Source organism: Canis lupus, chromosome 6 (genome assembly GCF_003254725.2).
Source record: "Canis lupus dingo isolate Sandy chromosome 6, ASM325472v2, whole genome shotgun sequence".
Lineage (NCBI taxonomy): Eukaryota > Metazoa > Chordata > Mammalia > Carnivora > Canidae > Canis > Canis lupus.
This window is the reverse complement of record NC_064248.1, coordinates 61,801,442-61,820,903: the sequence shown is the minus strand read 5'-3', so window position 1 is coordinate 61,820,903 and position 19,462 is coordinate 61,801,442. Positions and strand designations below refer to the sequence as shown.

Genomic DNA, 19,462 nt, shown 5'->3' with positions numbered 1-19,462 from the left:
AGCTACATCATGAGCTTCAAAGTCTATATTTATAAAATGATGGCAGTGAATTTTTATTTATTTATTTTTAATTTAAAATTTCCTTTTACTGTTAGCATTCTGTGATTACTTGGGCTATACGAAAGTCACTACTTTTTTAATTTAGCTTTCATTGAATGAAAAACAAAGGCATATTTATGAGTCAACTTGGACTAAGAGGCAGAAGAAGAATTTAAGTAAGATTGATGTATATATCAGAGAAAAAACAAGATTCAGGCACATGATATAAAATAAAGATAGAGATTCTGAGATGTGTAGAATGGAAGAGAGTGGGTCAGGTTGGAGGCTTTCATAGCATAGTGAAAGATAATTATAAATCAGATTTGAGTGGTGGAATAAAAGATGGTATATAAGCTCTTTAGAGAGTTCTTTATATATGTTATTCAATGTGGTATTTTCAGTGCCTAAAACAGTACCTACCTCATAGAAAGTGCCCATTAATTAATTAATGACGAGATTTGGATGAATGAATGAACTGATCAAAAGACTTCAATGGATTTGAGAGTTACTTGAGTAGAAAATAGATTCTAATTTTTTTTTAGATTTATTTATTCATTTTAGAGAGACAGAAAGAGACAGAGAGGGTATATAGGTACAAGCAGAGAGAGAATCTCAAGCAGACTCCGTGCTGGGCACAGAACTTGATGCAGAACTCAGTTGCATGACCCTGAGATCATGACCTGAGCTCAAATCAAGAATTGGACACTTAAGTAACTGAACTATGCAGGTGCCCCCAAAATAGATACTAAGTATCTAATATCACATCTTAATTCTCTTAATGTTAAAATGAAAGATAAGTAAGTAGGATTAAAAAATGTCTTTGCTACTTTAATGTGATATTATTGTATCTATAATATACCGGAGTTAGAACCACTATTATAGAAAGGTCTCCATTTATTCCCTATATCTGTGACTACACTCCTTATTTATTTTCTACTTAAACACTAGTCTGTAAAGTTTTTAAATAAATTTCCTGGGATTAAGTTCCTGGGAAAAATGCCTACATTTAAATTTTGGCAGAGCTCCAATCGAGGGATCTAATATTTTATTTTTAAAAGTTAGTTTATAATATAGCCTTTTGAATATATTTGAGTCACTGTTTTCTATATTCACATAGGAAGAACAAAAAAAGCCCAGTAAATGACAATACACAATTTTTCTCAGATGAATACATTGAAAAAAAAATTGATGTGAACACATTCCTCAAGGAATGTCAATAGGAAAATTTACAAACTGTTTTAAAACAGATTAAAGACTCATTATAGGGACGCCTGGGTGGCTTACTGGTTGAGCGTCTGCCTTTGGCTTGGGGCATGATCCCAGTTTAGGGATAGAGTTCCAAATCAGGATCCCTGTGAGGAGCCTGTTTCTCCCTCTGCCTATGTCTCTGCCTCTCTCTGTGTCTCTCATGAATAAATAAACAAAATCTTAAAAAAAAAAAAGACTCATTACAATAAATTATAGAATTGTCTAAATATTTTTTGTGATGGGAAATTGCATTACCAAGAATTCCAATAACAAATGGGGCTCAGAATCTAATCTTAACACAGAGACTTTAATTTTAATACTTATTTCAACAAAAATTTCACCTTTAACAAATATATGTTATCAATAGGTAACCGCATGACCAAAAGGAAAAAAAGAAAGAGTGAAAGAGATACAGTAGAATTGAAATCAGAAATGTTAAGAGATGGTAAGGAAACAAATTTCAAGTATATACCTGAACTTTGCCCAAGCTTAAATTTTGAATGCATAAATAAAATGTTAATCCATAAGGAAGATAGTGGTACCATTTATATACAGGCCATCCTTACTTGACATGGTACTACAGGACCACAGAACAGACTGTCCAAGCTGAAACCATGCAAAGCAATATTAATAATGGGAAAAACTGCAAATGTTTTGTGACTTTTAAAAATTTTTGTCAAATGTTAAAAATTCTGTCAGTTACAATTGTGTAGGGAAATGAAAAAAATGCTAAACTAATATTTAGAGTCAATGTAATTCAAAACATTAAAAACATTGAGAAAGTGTCATTTCTTAGAAAAAAAAATCATAAAGAGTAGTTTGAATAGGTTGGCCTTGTATACATTACCATACTGAGCAAGCATATTTTCTACACTTTGGCAAATTGTCACAGTCCTTTCCAAGTCTGGATCAACTGTGAACATTTTATCCTTTGTACGTTCAATGTCATGAACTAGTTCCAAAAGTTCTTCTACTGTGAAGTTTTTTTGCTGGTGTTAACCTCCTCTGGGAAATCTCTGTCAAATTCATCACAACCCTTTCCTCATTTATGTCAAAAAGTTAATCTTTAGTATGTTCCTCTGGCTGTATCAGCTAGAGTCTCTCAAATGGCAGCCATGTCCCAGTATCAGTTATTTCTTCTATAATTCCATTTATGTTCAATTTTAATTTTAAGCCCTGTGTTATCTCAGGATAGGAAGGGAGTAATCTATTTTGCTATACCCTCATCTTTCGTGGTCAATTACATCTTTTGATTATCCATTGTGTAAAATATCTCATAGGTTTATCACTGAGAGACAAAGAAGCAACATACTACACGCTTTGCTACCTATGTATAACTAACAGATATGCAGTGAACAATCACCACCTGGCTGAATGATATGATGTGGCTAGTCGTTGATCTGGATGCATATCTGTTATTTATGTAGTTTTTGTAGTTTATGTTGTTTTGTAGGCAGAAGAGACAGTAGCAAAGTTTGTACTTATGTAATTAACCACAACTATGGAAATGAAATTTGAATCATGTTGCTGGGAGATTGGTGCTATTTAATTAAACATAAGTAACTGAAATCTGTGTATGTGGGAACGATGTAAAGTGAGAAATGCCTATATAGAGAGACAGTGAGAGAAAAAAATTCTCTAATAAATCTCCATGTTGTCAATTTTATAAATTAATGGTTTTCTCCTTTTAGCAGTATTTTTCCCTCACTAGATGGAAAAGACTTGTATTTACTCAAAGATTTTTCCTACATATGAGAAAGTATCCCCTGTGGTATAAGACAGCTTCTGTATTGTCACCCTACCTTTCTATCTTGGACTTCCTCCTATAGACTTTAGATTACAGAAAAGTAGAAGAATTCCTCTCTAGAACCCACAAAATGCCAAAGAAACTGGAGAACAGATGATTTGCCTGTGGTACTCCCTTCCTTAAAACCTTCCAGTAGTTCTCTATTACCTGATAAATTAATAGATATGAGTGATACATGATACAAGTTCTTTTATATATGAACTTCTGAATAATACCCTTCAAGCTTTATCTCTTTATCTTTATCTTCCTACCTCAAACTTCGTAACCCCAGGCACCAGGAACTGCCTCTTACCTGTGAGCCTTTCTTTACACTGACATTTGTGTGTTAGCATACTCACGTCTACTAATTACAGTATCATCAGGATAACTGCTGCTCTTCCTCAAGATGCAGTTCAGATGTTGCCTTCTTCCCTGTTCCCCAAACACTCTCCCACTTCCTGCCCCCAGAAGTTTAGATGACCCTCAACTATGTCCTATAATAACTTTTGCATATCTTCATTTTTGCCCTTGCTATAGTGTAATCCACTTTTGTAATTTACATTCGTGTGCTTTCTTTTTTAGACACTTAACTACTTGAAGAGAGGAACTACACCTTATTACGTAACACTGGTTTCCTGAATGAATTGCAAGGCAAAAAACAATTGTGACTAAAACAACTATAGCCTTCCAGAGTTAGCGACAGATTTTTATCTCCAAAATGAAACTCCTCTTTTGTTTGAGGCAATTTCCCTGGATCTTTTGCTTCTGTCTTGTCTCAAGAAGCTGAGGCAAAGGTGGGCTAACCTTGTATATAAGCATGTGAAAAGTAACATCACTGAGAGATCAATAAACAGGTTAACCAGGTCTACTCAGCCTAATTTGGAATGAAGTACTGAAAGGAGGACCCAGGGAAAACAAGACAGGAAAGAAGGGGCACTGATTTGAAAAGCAGACACTAAGGAAAAAGAGGCCCACTAGGACTGGGTGAAAGGACGCAGTCAATTTAACTTAAGAGCAGCAATCATCAGTCACTCACTAAGAATGCATGCCACACACTAGGCTGAGATACCACAGTGTAAAATATAGTCCTTTGCACGAAGGAACTCCCGAGTCACTCATATATTTCTCTTTAGCCATTGCTACTTCACTGTTTTCCGAAAGTGATATTAAATTTCATTTATCTTCATTTATCTGTAATGTAACAGCATTAGTTTGCAGATTAGGTAAATCCAACTTTCTAATGAAAAACTTGTCAAACACTACAGGATGCATAGCAATAATGCCTTGAGGAATACAAAGACCTAAAACCATGTTTGGCCAAAATAACCAGAGGAAACTAGCAAAATTGAGAAACAGTGATAAAATAACTGTGGGGAAAAAAAAAAAAAAAGAATCCCTTAACAAAAAAATCAGAATGAGATGAAAATAAATAACTAAGAGAATGTAAGCACTTCTTGGGGGAAGGCTATATATTTCCTTAAGTCCTAAGAACAAGAAGTTTAAGTTTCTAAAAAAACAAATAAATAGAAGGCAGATCCTCGATAAATGGAGAATTGGAAGGGACTCAAATTACAGGATGAATGCCACACAAACCTCTCTATTCTACTCACCTCCCCTTCTTGAGAGATACTTCCCTCATGCACACAACAGACTTGTGCCAACCTTTGTCCTAAACTACTTGCTATGACCTACTGACCTACTAACTTCTAATCAGCACTTGGTTTTTACTTTGGTCCCATCAACAGTCCTTCTCCACTAGTTCTCATGGAGAAAAAGAGTATGATAAACTAATTCTCAAAATGGTGCTAGATGACAGATAACACTTTTTCTGAAGACACAGAATTTTTTTTTTTTAATTTCTGGAACCTGAAATACTTTTAGCCAAATAAATTTTCTCCTCAATGTTAAAATGTCAATCACAAAAGCTAGACAGAGGAAAATATCTTTGGACACAGGAAAATTTTCAAAGTCCCGCAAATTATACCACTGGCAAACCCTGGTTTGTCTGTGGGAGTTCAGTACTGCATGGCCTTGCTCTCTGTGTGCCTTACCATTAGTGGGAACAGAGGATTGCAGAGGAGAAGGCAACAGTGATGACAACACAGCCCCTATGCAGCAACATCTGTATTAGACTTTCACTACTAGGCTTGGACTGGATACCAACCCAATGTAAAGTGTAGCTTTCCAGATTTTTACCAGGATAGTGGGCAAGTGAGAAAATAATCTATAGAGATAATTCTGTAAAACAGTAGAATTCTCCCTAATTCTCTCTTCAGACACAGATCTTTTTGGCAATCCTGATTTTTTATTATCGTTCTCATGGACACTCAGTATTGTAGTTCGTTGGTATTGTCCTTGCTTTAAATAGATTATGAAGAACTGTATAGTTGTGAGTAACTAATAAACCCCAGTGCATTCCCCTTAATACTTTCACTGCTTTTTTCCTTTCCAACTTTATAAAGATATTTACTGTGTACTTCATATGTAATGGAGATTTTTAAAAATATTTTAAATAATTCCATTAAAACAGAATATGAATTCAATTGACTGTAAATTATTGCTATAACCATAGTAGTTAGTATTTTTGATATTCAGAAAAATGCTGCCATACATTATGCATAAAAACCTGTATTAAAATGTATGCATGATATTTCACAATTGCTGTGAGTTATATGCCTATATGCTAAGATGTGCTTAACTGCTCCCATCTGGCTTTTATCCTCTTGATCTGAGAAAAACTGCTCCAATTGAAATCACTGTTAATGTTCTTACAATTTTAAATAGCAGATTTCCAATTTTAATATAGCAACTGATTGGCTATATTAAAAAACAATTTAAAAATCCATCTGGAGTCCAAGCTCAGAATTATGACTCTTGTCCTCCATCCAACACAGCATGCACTCTGGATCCAACTTATCTGCCTTTGGCACAAATTAGACACTTAGTGGGAAGTAAAAATACACTTTAGTTCCTAGGAAAATAAAAGTACATGAAGGTGGCTAAATTGAGGCAATGCACCAGCCAACCTAGGGAAACACAGTGCTTGTTAAGATGTTAATACTGGTTTTAAAAAAAGGGGGGGAGGGAGGAGACAGATAAAAAAGAGGAAGAGAAAGAAGTAAACTGAAAAATCTATGGGTGAAAAAAAACATTGCTACTGATTTATTTGCTTCATTATTTCTCTCAATATTACTTCTAGTTTTCAGAAAGTTTTTAACTTCAACCTTCTGTTTATCTCAACAGTTTTCATGAGCTGTCAGTGTTTTCCACATGACTTTCTTGCAGCCATTTTCAAGATTACTTGAGTATGGCTTATATTAAAAGAATTTTAATATTTCCAGATAGTTCCAACAAAAAGGAATAATGAAGTCATTATTATCTGTCATCCAAAACTATATCTGTTCCCTTGGCTTTCATAAAAAACAAAATTTTACTTCCTCTTACATATATGCCTAGGACAGTAAGAAGACTAAAATACATATCTAACAAACACTGGCTTAACTAATTAATTAATGAGGAAGCAATATTTGAAGTTATTAAGAACAGTCATATGTCAAACAGGCCTGAATTTGAGTCCTAACTCAGCCAATTAATAAATGTGTTGCCTTGGGTAAGAGATTTAACCCTCTTATAATTCAATTAACTTATTTATGATATACTAAACATATTGTTTGTCTCAATGAGGTTTTTTTAAGATTTTATTTATTTATTTATTTATTTATTTATTTATTTGAGAGAGAGCATGAGTGCACATGAGTTAGGGGGAGGAGCAGAGAGGCAGAAAATCACAAGCAGACTCCACACTAAGAGAGGAACCTGACATAGCGCTCAATCTCACAACCTTGAGACTATGACTTGGGTTGAAACCAAGAGTTGAACCTTCAACCGAATGAGCCTCCCTGGTGCCCCACAATGAGTTGTTTTGAAAATGAAAAGACACAGAGCTCATCAAAGCAATTGGAATATTGCACATAATAAAATAGCTACTATTAATATTAGTATAATAGGTATAATGATACTTCACAAAATAGTATAATATATAAAAAAGATGTAATAAATTTCATATTAATCAAAACCCAAGTACCTTGTTCATCTCTCATAATATGCAAAGAATAGTTAAAAGCACAGTGGATTCAGTAGCAGTAAGTTTCATCTCTAGATCCTGTCATAATTCTGAGTGACCATAAGCAATTATCTTAACTTCTCTAGGCTTCTGTTACAAAGTGAATTACTGAAGTTCTTGTCTTGACCTTAAGAATTCACCTAGCACATTGGGGATCCCTGGGTGCCTCAGCGGTTTAGCACTGCCTTCAGCCAGGGCATGATCCTGGAGTCCCGGGATGGAGTCCCACATCGGGCTCCCTGCATGGAGCCTGCTTCTCCCTCTGCCTGTGCCTCTGCCTCTCTCTCTCTCTTTCTGTGTCTCTCATGAATGAATAAATAAAATCTTAAAAAAAATTCACCTAGCACTAACACTATGGATAGAACTGCAAGGATGAAAGAAACAGGAGTCCCAGGTTACAGCTAATATGAGCCATTATTCTAGGTTCTCCTAATGTGGATCCTGTTTGCAAGGAAGTAACCCAGAGTGACTCAAGTGGTTCAAAACATGAAACAAAATTAGTAAATTCCATAAAAACAGCTCATGATTTACCTGAACATTTTACCCAATAATTGGTCTTGCCCTTTCCCCTTCTATACAAACCACAGTAACAGTCTATCAAGTATATTTTGAATGTACTTCTATTGTATATTCATATTAAAATGACACATGCACATAGTGTGATAGAAATTTGTCCCAAGCCTGCTAGGTGGAGAATTAGTTTAGGTTTAGACTGAGTCTTTATATCCTTTTCCTAGCAATAGTCATTTTTTAAAAATCTGTACATAGTTTCTGTTAATAGCCATACTCTATTCAACAAGAGGAAAAATTCTCAGAAACACTACAAAATCATTTTAAATGTTTAAACACTGTTCTAAACTAACTACAATCAAATCATAGTAAACCATCAATGCTTCATTTACCAGAAAGTAATTTTGTTTCTAAATACTAAACTTTCAACTATACTTCTAAACTAAACTAAACTTTCTCTCTAGAGAAAATGGAGCTACAGTTGCTAATTAATCACTGGCTTCTATATGATCAAAAAAAAAAAAAAGGCAGATTTTAGAAGTTCAAAAAATCATATAAGAGGAAAAGGAGTCTGTGAAAGATAATCTATAACACAGTTTGTTTAAAAGAATGTCGTATTTCACTTTACTAGACTTATACAGACCAAAAAGAATTATTAATCTTAAGATCTTAAAATACTGATAAGCCAAGATATATATGCACAGGTCTTTGGAAGCTAACACCTTCTGCTTTATTTTTTTTTTAAGATTTTATTTATTTATTCATGACAGACACAGAGAGAAAGAGAGAGAGGCAGAAACACAGGCAGAGAGAGAAGCAGGCTCCATGCAGGGAACCCGATGAGGGACTCGATCCGGGATCATGCCCCAAGCCAAAGGCAGGCGCCAAACCGCTGAGCCACCCAGGCTGCCCCACCTTCTGCTTTAAATAAGCACAATTTCAAAGTTAAAATGATAATCTGCTGTAATGGTTAAAATTAGCCTTTTTAAATTTATAGATATTTCTTTATATACTCCTTTATACAATAACCGCTCAAACTACTAAATTCCCTTTCCTGGATTGCTAATTTCATGAGCCATAGGCATCATTTAACCTCAGAAAGTAATGATTAGTTCTTCTGTCATATGTAGTATCATTCTTTAGGATAAAATAACTGTAATATATGTAATATCAAACAAAATAATTAAGATAATTTCCATGAGATTATCTGTTTGATGCTATTCCTCAGTATAGTTCTTCAGAGATATACTTAGTGGTCAGAGGTATACTAAGAAGCATTAATCAAACAGATTTATGACTGGTAATCAAGACCAATTCTGTTAGAAATGATCACTCTGCAGTTTCCTATCTCCATGGAAAAAACGAACAACCTCAAGAAGTGATAAGATTATAAGCACTCTCTAGGATGAAGATTAGTCTGAAGGCCATAAAAATAATGGTAGTATAAAAAAAATAATAATAATAATGGTAGTATATTCATGGAGAAAAAACACTCCATGAGAACAAAATTTTTTTCATCATTTTAAAATTCAGCCCTTTAGCAAGAGTTATGAAGAAAAGCAAACAAGTTCATGTTTCCAAAACCAGATAAAGAGCTGATGGCTAACAGTTATTAGGGCTTGTTATTTGTCTGACACTGTATTCTATTCCATGGATTCTCTCATTTTTTCTTCCCCAAAACTCCCTATGAAGTGGGTAGTATTAGCTTCACATTTTACAAATGAGGCAACTGGAAGGTAGAGAGGTTAAGCATCCTACCCAAAGTCACTGGGACCTAGAAAATGGCAGATGGGATTTGAACCAAGTAACCAAAGCCTAAGTACCATTTCCAATCTCCCAAGAGCAAAGGAATATGACAAAGACATCAACACAGTTCATTCCTCTATATATTTAGATAATCTTATCAAGTCAAATACTACCCTTCAACAATTTGGGGCCCTTAATACTTTGAAAGATATTTTGTATCCTCCTTTTCCCCTGAATAGTCAACAATTCAGTGTTTAGGGGAAAAAACAGAATCATGGAAGAGAAGCAGGAAACTACACAATATATTTTATATAAAAATAATTCTAGCAGGTATGTTAATATTTCTTTTTACCTCAGAAAAAGCCTAGTCATATACTTACCACCACTGTTTTTTACCAGTTATCCCCAATTCTAACTTCTATCCTACTCTTCAGGCCTCATATTCATATACATCATGGCAGAGATTATTACTTCCTAAGAAAATAAGAATCTTAAAAAAAAGGCCAAAAGTATTATCTACAACCAGATATATTTCACTTTACAAATAAAAATTAAAAAGTGACTTTAGAGTTTCAGAAGTAGGTTACAGCCCTAATATTTTTTAAAAAGGAGAAAGAGGAGGAAGATAAAAACACTCTATCAGTGACTTTGCCTTCTTTCTCCACATAAATTTTGTTCCCATCATTAACTGAAGGGATTTATTTTTCATAAGGCACTGCCTATTGTGGGCACCACTTTCCTGGATTAGGACAGCATCCTAATTCCTTTCGCTGAGAAAAGGATTTTAAAACACTGACTTTGGGCACAACTTCAAAATGAGATTTTAAGAGTTCAAGAGCTTCCAGACACAGATGACATCCAATTATGTGAAAATAAAACTACCTCTTACCTTATCACCTTGCATACCAGGGGGCCCCATTAATCCAGAAAGGCCTTGATTGCCCTAAGAACAAAAGAAACAGAAGTTTAATGTTATGCAAGGGAAGTGAAAATTAGAATTCCCTTGCTGCAGGATTTCACCTTGGACATCAAAATCTTACTGCATTTATATCTGATCTTTGAAATCTGTTCCCAGTTCCACCTCATTTCTGAGTCCTTTTGAGACTTTTTCTGAGGCTCCTGGCATTTCTGCCTTCCCATGCTGAATCGCACTGTACTTCCCTACCTCCATGCCCCTACTCCTTTTTTTATGGACGTTCTTTTCTCTAGGAATGCCTTTACCCCTTGAATTCCTGATGTTTCAAGGTTCGCTGTGTTTTAAAAATCTAAAGTTTACTTAAAATTTCTACAAGTACTTTGTGCAGCAGCTGGGGAGAGAGCTTGGGCTGCTTCCTGGCAGGACTCCCACAGACTCCCATGAGGAACCTCAGGAGGCAGGGCTGTGGGGAGCAGAGCTGGGTTCATGTGGCACACCAGAGAAAGGGGACAGCTCTCCTTTGGGGCTGCACTGGTACTGGGCACTGTACCACTGGGGAGTAAACGCTGAGAAAATGTTTTGGGAGGATGTGTGTTTGTAGCCTGCAGATGGGATTTCACCTGTTAGGGCCATCTTTCCTCCTGACCTCGCACCCCTCTCGCCCCCACAAGCTTTGATGACAGCCTTTGAGCCCATTTGGGGGTAGGAGAGAGAAAGTATACTCATGTAAGGGGAGAGAGTGGCTGATAGAAATGACAGTGAGAGGCACAGAGGAGGCAGTGTGAATTGACAAGAAGAAAACAACAACAAGGAACGGGAAGATAATCTTGAGGCTCCACTTTGCTCCAAGCAGTTTTTCTTTATTTCCCTTCCTCTCCATCTTTCTGTTGCAACAAATATATTGTGCATCAAGAAACAACGTTGTGAAACAAAAAAGGGTACTCAGGTAATAATCCTAAATAACTCCTAAGTGACTGTGTTGTGTTTAATATTTAGTGCACTGGGTACTTTAATATGTCATCAAATTAAACAATCAGAATAGGAAAGATTGTTTCTGATGATTATCAGTTGAATACCTTTCCATCTGTACTAATTTCATTTTAATACTTTTTGACATCTTATTAACATAGCTTCCATTTGTGATGATTGACCAGTTTATACAGATAATTTTGTTTTTTACATTTATGATTCTGATAGAGGGAAAAGAAAGCTGCACTAGGAAACAGGCTATTGGAGGCTGCTGGGTGGGTCACTTGGTTTCCCTTCCAAGTTCCTCCGCCTGAAAAATAAGATAATATTTCACTTGTCCTATAGGAAAGGAAAAAGGAAAAGCACTATTTAAAAGCTACCTTTGTGTGCCACTGAGATCCCAAAAGGGCTTAAACACTTAAATATACTCTATGAGAGATGTTCTTTAGTGGATGTTCCATGCTGAAGGACTAGCTCATGCACTTCTTTTGTTTCATCACTGACCATATATTTATTGTCAAAATCGCTAAGTGATTAACAAACACAAATTGTTCTCCAATCCCCTCTACTTATCAATATAATGTTCATATTTTATTTGTATTCACAATGTATGTGTATAAAGGATCCTGCCTCCTCAGTGTACTTGAATCCAATTTAATATAAATATAATATGTAAGAAATGTTTTTAAATTTTACCATTTTAGAAATACATCTCTCAATTTTAAAAGTTGGATTTCACTTAAATCTCAACGGCAACATATTATTAAATCCTGTGTCTTACTACATTACTCCTATACAGCATTAACCACAATTAGTATATGAGCAACTCAAAAAATGAAAAAAGACTGACATACTTCCAAGCCTCAATTCCAATGCTGAGCCATCCTATATTTTATACAGATACTGTACACATACTGAACCACCCTGTATTTTGTACAAGGAAGCCACAAGTAAAGATAAAACCAAGCATTTGATATAAATGTAAATGCTTAATTTGGGGAGTGGGGGTTATTTAAAGCAGTCACCAAAACAGAATCGACCTCTAACTTCTAAATTTTAAGTAAGAAGTCAAATGTCCTATATTTAGATATATTAAAAGATGGCATTTTGTTTCTCAGATTGCAGGATATTTTTCCTTGCAATAACTAAGGGACCAATGAAAATATGTTTCTAATAATAAATTTCCATTATTTTTCTAAATTATTTATATTCAGTGAACTCAGTTCCATCATAGGAATAAAATTCTCAAGATTCAAGATTAAAAATTTTTTGAGGATTTACTTGTTGGTATAATACCTGCAAAGTTCAATAATACAGTGTGGGTTTTTTGTTCATTTGTTTTAAGTTTACAAGAGTTCCTATAAGCCAGTTAAAGAATGAGATTTCAATCCAGGAACCACCAAAATTATTCAGGTATTTTAAAAGTTAGTGAATGTGTATCATACAAACAAAAACATCCTATAATTGTATCACATTCGTTAAGTATTCATCTAAATAGAGCTTCCCAGAGGTGTTCCTAAAGACTCCATTTGTATTCATCCTCACTAGAAAACGGTATCTTCCTCCCAACAAAGATTTTGCTGCTAGCTTTACTTTAAAATGTCAGTTTCTTTTTACCTGAATGTGTATGTTTGACAGTATTATGATAAAATGAAATGCATACTAGGCTAAAAGTCAAATATATCATTAACCCAGCCACTTACTATCCATGAGTCATTTAAATTCTGTGAATTCTGTTTTCTTAACTGGAAAACAAGATAATGATGACTACTTCTCTCAAGTTACTGTGGGACTTAAAAAAGATAAAGTATGTGGAACTAGTCTAAAGAAGTGCAAAATGACATTGGAATTTATGTATTATTGTATGTATGCCTTTTAACAGAAAATTTTTGAGATTAGGGCCACATCCTGCTCTAATCTTTTGTGCCCCCACCCCCACCCCATCCCTACCTGGCAGGTAGCACAATGGTAGTCCACAGTAGACACCCAATAAATTAATGTTAAAATTTTAATTGATGAGTTAAGCTGATGATAGAATTTATTTTTCAAATATTTCTTCCTTCATTAAAGTTCTCTAGCTTCTCTAATACCTTAATTCTCTGTCTTCTCTGTCTGATACCAAGTAAAATACGTATTTTAAAAAGGTAAAAATGAATTTTTAATGTTTGAAGTATATCACCATAATTTTATTCCATGGGCAACTAATTACCTTTTCTCCAGGAACAGCTTGACCAGGGGAAAATCCTGGATCTCCTTTGGGGCCCTAGATAAAACAATTATAAAACACTAGGTGAAGCATAAATTACATACAGTATATGACACTTCTTCAGTTGAATGCATCATCAGTTGATACATATGTATCATATGGTATTCAATAAAATTATTTTATATTGAAATGGGCATTTATTATTTGCTTTTTTAACATATATTCTAGCCTTATTTTAAAATGTCAGACATAGATGATTTTTAAAATCTAACAAAGTTATGCTACCACTGAGACGTCTTTCCTTAAGGGACCGATATAAAGGCTCCATTAACCTATCCATTTTTATGACGTATTCAGTTATAATTCCTATTTTTAGCACTGGAAAACCAGTTACTTTTAGTAAAAGAAATCTGCTTATAATTCTTAAACTTTTATATCATTCCAAGTTCAAATATTTTCCAAAATCTTGCAATGTACATGTATTACTTTTGTAATAAAGAAAAAAATAAATCAAAAAATACCTCTAATTGCCAAAATAGACATAAAAATAGATACTTCTCACGCTCTGGGAATCTTATATTTTACTTTTCAAGAGAAATATGACATTAGGTTTCAATCAAATTTTTTTTGCACAATATTAATCTTTCTTATTTTGCATACTGGCAAAGTATCTCTTTTTCTATTTCCCATCTCATAAAATTAAGAGGCCACAATTGAGCGTCTTTATAATTCCAATTATGACTTCATTACCATTCTCAACTAGTAATAATTTCCATTCCTAGAGAGTTCTAAATGCTATTTTTATTCTATGAGCAATAGTCATGTTTTCTTTCACAAATTCAAGGATGCTTTCAAATACCACTCAAACTGAAGAAAGGAGAACCACAAGAAAAGTCCTTCATGTTCGCCAGCAAGTCTTTCCATTTTACAAATTAGAAATAAATATTCACTGGCAAAAAGGTCTATATTCTTGAGTCAAAAGAAATTTTTAAGAGAATGTTATTTTCCAGGTTGATCTCTTCCCTTACATAGCTATCGCCACTTCTATCAGTAAGGCTACAATTTTAGACCACTGATAACAAAATTATGGGACCTGAGAAACAGCGTTAGCAATATCTCAATATTTACAAACTCAATCCATTATCCAAAAAGAAAAAGGGTAATATAGTTAGAAATTGTAAGAGATATTAGAGTTTATCCAGTAAGACATATTTTATAGATAAAGAAGCAATGAGGTCCAGAGGGGTTAAATGACTTGATTAAAATTGCTTTGAAAAGTAATGACAAACCATGTCAATTTTCTTTTTTATATCACAATGCCTATTAAATAAAAATCTTATTTATTGGTTTTTGTATTTCAGTCTTTTATTATAAAATCTAGCCAATTGATTTGAGGCCATATTTACAAAGAATTTTAAAAGAACTTAAGAAACCATAGCTCTTGAGAATTTTAAATATAATAAAATTCTTTCTGGCTATTTTTTTACTTATAAATATCAGATTAAAAATTCTTTTTTAAATTCTATCTGAATTTTCTATTATCTACTTTATTATTAACAACTAATCTAACATTTCATCCTTACTTAAAAAAAAAAAACTGAGAACGTGGTAAAAGTAATCAATTCATCAATAAAAATCAGGTTGAAAGACAGAGAGCTTTTTCTTATTCATAAGCTTTATGCATCTGGGCAACATATTTAAAGAAATAGTACCAAATCTCTTTTATTCCCACACAAATGTGCTTGAGTTAATTGATCAACTTGTTCTACGACCATAATTCAAGTCAACATGAAGGAAATGCTCTTAACCTGGCCACTTGTGGATTAGGATCCTCCATAGTATAAAATGCATGAGCTGAGATTATTGAACATGCCAACTTTACATAAAATGTCAGAGAAATAGGGCATATTTCTCTGCGTTAAAGAATGCTCCCAAAATGTTTTACTTAGTATTAATTCTATGAGTCCTGACACACTTTTAGTCATACTTGATTGGCTTTTCAAATCCCCTTTGGAATTAAAAATAAATGCTTATAAATTAATAATTGACTTTGGCTTTCATATTGACTTCTACTTACTTCTACATGACTTTGTTAAAGGAACTATACATCCTTTTGAGTGTAAGAGGAAAAGGAAGCTGCCTACCTTTTATTATTCAAAGAATTCTCAAAGTTCCACCTATTCTACTGTTCTGCTATACAGTCTAAAATTCCCATTATCAGCACAACTCTTTTAGACTATTATTGGATTTCCAAGGGTCCTCTGTCTAGAGAGGGAAACTCCCTAAGTACTAGACTCATTAACATCTTAGAACAAATTCATCAGATTAGAGCCCACTCAATATAATGGAAAGAACATCGGGATTTAGAGTAAAAACACTGAACAAATTATTTAATTTCTCTGAATTTGAGATCCCTCCTCCATAAAATTAGAAAAAGAATAACACCTACGTAGTTTAGCTTATAAGATATAGGTCAAATTCCTCAATGTAGGTATTAAAAATAACAAGATTAGAGATGATTATTAAAATCAACTTTGCAATTATTGCCATCTTAACAAGCAGAGAACACAATTCTTGAATGAATTATTGATGGAGCTGCAAAATTTAGATGAAAAGAATTTGAAATTAAAAATTCAAATATGGATGAGCTAAATTGGGAGAGTCCCATAAAAGAAACACTAAGTGACATGATCTTGAGATTAACATCACTTGAATATTCTTTAACATTACTAATAATTATATAAGCTTCATAGTGTCAATTTTAAGCATTACACTCTCTAACCAACACTTCCTATCTTTATAGCTCACTAAGTGCCCACAACTTTAACAATTATTTGACCTACTGTAACTGCTAATATGTGATTCCACCACATTGTCTCATCCTTATGTGGCCTGACTTAAGCCACAAATAAGCAGCAAATACCAAGGTCTAAAGTTATAATCACTTCATTGCATATATAAATGGCACCATTTCTTCTTTATGTTTCTGTGTTACAAGCTTACCTGGCAATTCTTAAATCTAAACTCACCACCTACTCTATCCCATCCCCTAGCAGCTGAATGTGACTAACAGAAAACAATCATGCTGACAAACCTCACTTTAAATTCATGACATTTTATATTAATTGGTTTTGTTTTCTTTTGTTTTTTGGTGTATCTAATAATTACCTTAGTCAATTCACTTTCCCATTTTAATAGATAATTATTTCATAACTCTCTCTCTTCACTCTAATGGGTGATCTTACTTTTAACATTTGCAACCTGTCATAACTAAATCCACTATGTCACCTAAATCTGTTCCAAAATACTCGGCCTTCATAATAAAACCCAATCTGCCTCATGAGGACATCACTGACATACTGTTTTCCCTACATTATTTTAATTTCTATTTCTTTGCTTGTTGATATCACCAAGTAAACACATTGTATTTCCTCCGATCTTAAAAAACAACTTTACTTGAGCTACATCTTCCTTCCCTCTTCCATTACACTATTCCCTGTTAGACCAAAACTCCTAGAAACTTGTCTACGTTAACAAGGAGACTTCTTCCATTCTCTCTTGGACTTAATCCACTCAGACTATTGCTCCTACCCTACTTTACTGTCATTCTTTCTCAGTCTCCTTTGCTAGTTCTTCCTCTTCTGCCTAATATACTAAACTCCGGAGTACCCCAAGACTTGATCCTTGGACACTTCTCTGTCTATATTTATCTATAGGTCAAGACTATACATAAAACAACTTTTTTTTTTTAAACAACTATTTGAATGCATAGGAGAACAAGCAAAAAGTAGGACACACTGGAGGGGATTCTATTTTTGAAAGAAAAAAAACACACTTGGTATAATACACATAAACAACTTTTTTTCTAAAGACCCTCCACGGTCTGCATTGAATGACTAGATTCAAGCAGAAAACCATAGATTTTGGTTAATGGTGTCAGAGGACAGTGTGTCAGACTACCTGAATAGCTGTAAATTGAAGGGGGAAATCCAAGAAAGAAAAAACAAATAAACAAAGAGGACAGCTTCCCCTCCAAATCTGGATAAAGACTTTCTTCAATTCTTTGCTGATACTAAATGTGGTTGCATGAGACACATTCCAAAGAGTTCACCAAGAAGCAAAAAACAGAAGGCTAAAATAATTGAATATAAATTTCAGCTGCTGGCCACCACAGAAGAAATAATTTGAGGTTTGAGTCACATCATTTTAAGGGGCATGGTAAAGGTAATCACCTTTCCACTGACATTTAGGACAGGTATCCTTTAGAAGCAAATACTATATCCTTGGACTGACATACCACAATAAGTAAGACTAAAATGAACCTGCCCTTTTAAAAAACTACCAAACCTGTACAAGTTTAAGGTGATGAGCTAGTTATTTAATTGCCTATAGAACAAAGAAATCAACCATCATCAAAAGATTTCAAAGAAAATAAAGGAATCTAAAATTCTTGTCCATATCATCCATAATATCTAGTACATAATCAAATTCTTCTAGGCATACAAAGAAAAGTAAAATCTGACCAGAGTAAAGAAAAAAGTGGTCAATACAAACAGGCTTCAAAAAGACCCAGATACTGGAATTAGCAGGCGAAGATTTTAAATTAACTATTACAAATATGTTCAATTATGATCATCAAAATTAGTGAGCACAGAAATATCAGCAGACAAGTGAAAACTCTACAAAAAAGAACAATAGAATCCTAGAACTGATAATATAGTATCTGAAATGAAAAATCTGGATGAGATTAACAGTATATTAGAGAAAGCAGAAATTAAGTTAGTAAATATAAGGAGAGATCTGTAGAAATTAACTAATGTGAAGTAAAAAGAAAAAAAATGCAAAAAGGAGCAAAGCTCTAGTGACCTGTGGGGCAACATTAAGTAGTCTAACATACATGTATACAGAGTCCCAGAAGGAAAGGAGAGAAAGAATGACAGAAAAATTATTTGAAAAAATAATGGCCAAAAATATCACAGATTCATTACAAAAAGACCAATACTTACAGATCCAAGGCATTTGGTGAACTCCAAATAAGAAATATCTACAGGAAATTACCCCTATGTACATTATAGTCAAACTGCTAATGGCCAGACAAAGAAAAATATCTCAAAAGCAGTCTATGAAAAATGACAGATTACAATGAGGGAAATAACAATATGACTAATGACTAACTTCTTATCAGAAATAGTGGAGATCACAAGAACCATATAAGCATCTTTAAAGTGCTAAAAGAAAAACACTCTCAATCAAGATTTTTATACTCTATGAAAATATACTTCAAAAAACATAGACAAAACAAATTTCAGGTAAATAAAAACCAAGAGAATCCATCACTAGCAGAATTGCACCCCAAGAAATATTGAAGGAACTTCTTTTAGCTAAAGGAAAGTGATACAAACTAGAAACTCAGATCTATAGAAACAAACGAAGAGCCCTGGAAATGAAAATAAATGACTCCCTTATTTGTTTCTTCTCTTAATTTCTTTAAAGACTGATGACTTAATACAAAAATTACTACATGGTACTTTAGAGTTTATAATGATATAGATGGAAAATAAATGACAATAAAACACAAAGGATAAGAACAACGTGTAAATATAATCATAATGTCATAAGGGTCTTATGATTTAAATGAACTACCACCATATTAACTCTAGTAAGTTAGAATGAGTTAAGGATGCATATTGTAAACTCTAAAGCAACCTTAAAATCAATCAATCAGAGATATAGCTGAAATGCCAATAGAGAAATTATATGAAATGCTAAAAAATATTTTATTAACCCAAAAGAAGGCAGAAAAGGAGGAATAAGGAACAAAAAACATATGGGATAAATGGAAAAGAAATGACAGTGTAGGCTGAGACCAAATCATACCAATAATTACACAAATATAAATGGAGTTAACATTCCAATTAG

General features: G+C 33.7%; 1 protein-coding gene and 1 long non-coding RNA gene across 5 annotated transcripts in view; one reads left to right on the top strand and one right to left on the bottom strand.

Moving 5' to 3' along the window:
* The window catches only part of LOC112640952 (uncharacterized), a 32,586-nt gene extending 28,641 nt beyond the window's left edge, over positions 1-3,945 (top strand). The window contains exons 7-8 of the long non-coding RNA XR_003124371.3: positions 1,655-1,732; positions 3,656-3,945. This is a non-coding gene — a long non-coding RNA (uncharacterized LOC112640952). The remainder of the gene's footprint in view (positions 1-1,654; positions 1,733-3,655) is intronic.
* Positions 1-19,462, bottom strand: part of COL24A1 (collagen type XXIV alpha 1 chain) — a 387,744-nt gene that overhangs the window by 319,112 nt on the left and 49,170 nt on the right. For all 4 annotated transcript variants that reach the window (XM_025417772.3, XM_025417773.3, XM_025417774.3 and 1 more), the window contains exons 7-8: positions 13,547-13,600; positions 10,342-10,395 (exon numbers count right to left, since the gene is read on the bottom strand). In XM_025417772.3, coding sequence (XP_025273557.3) covers positions 10,342-10,395; positions 13,547-13,600 — 108 coding nt within the window. The remainder of the gene's footprint in view (positions 1-10,341; positions 10,396-13,546; positions 13,601-19,462) is intronic.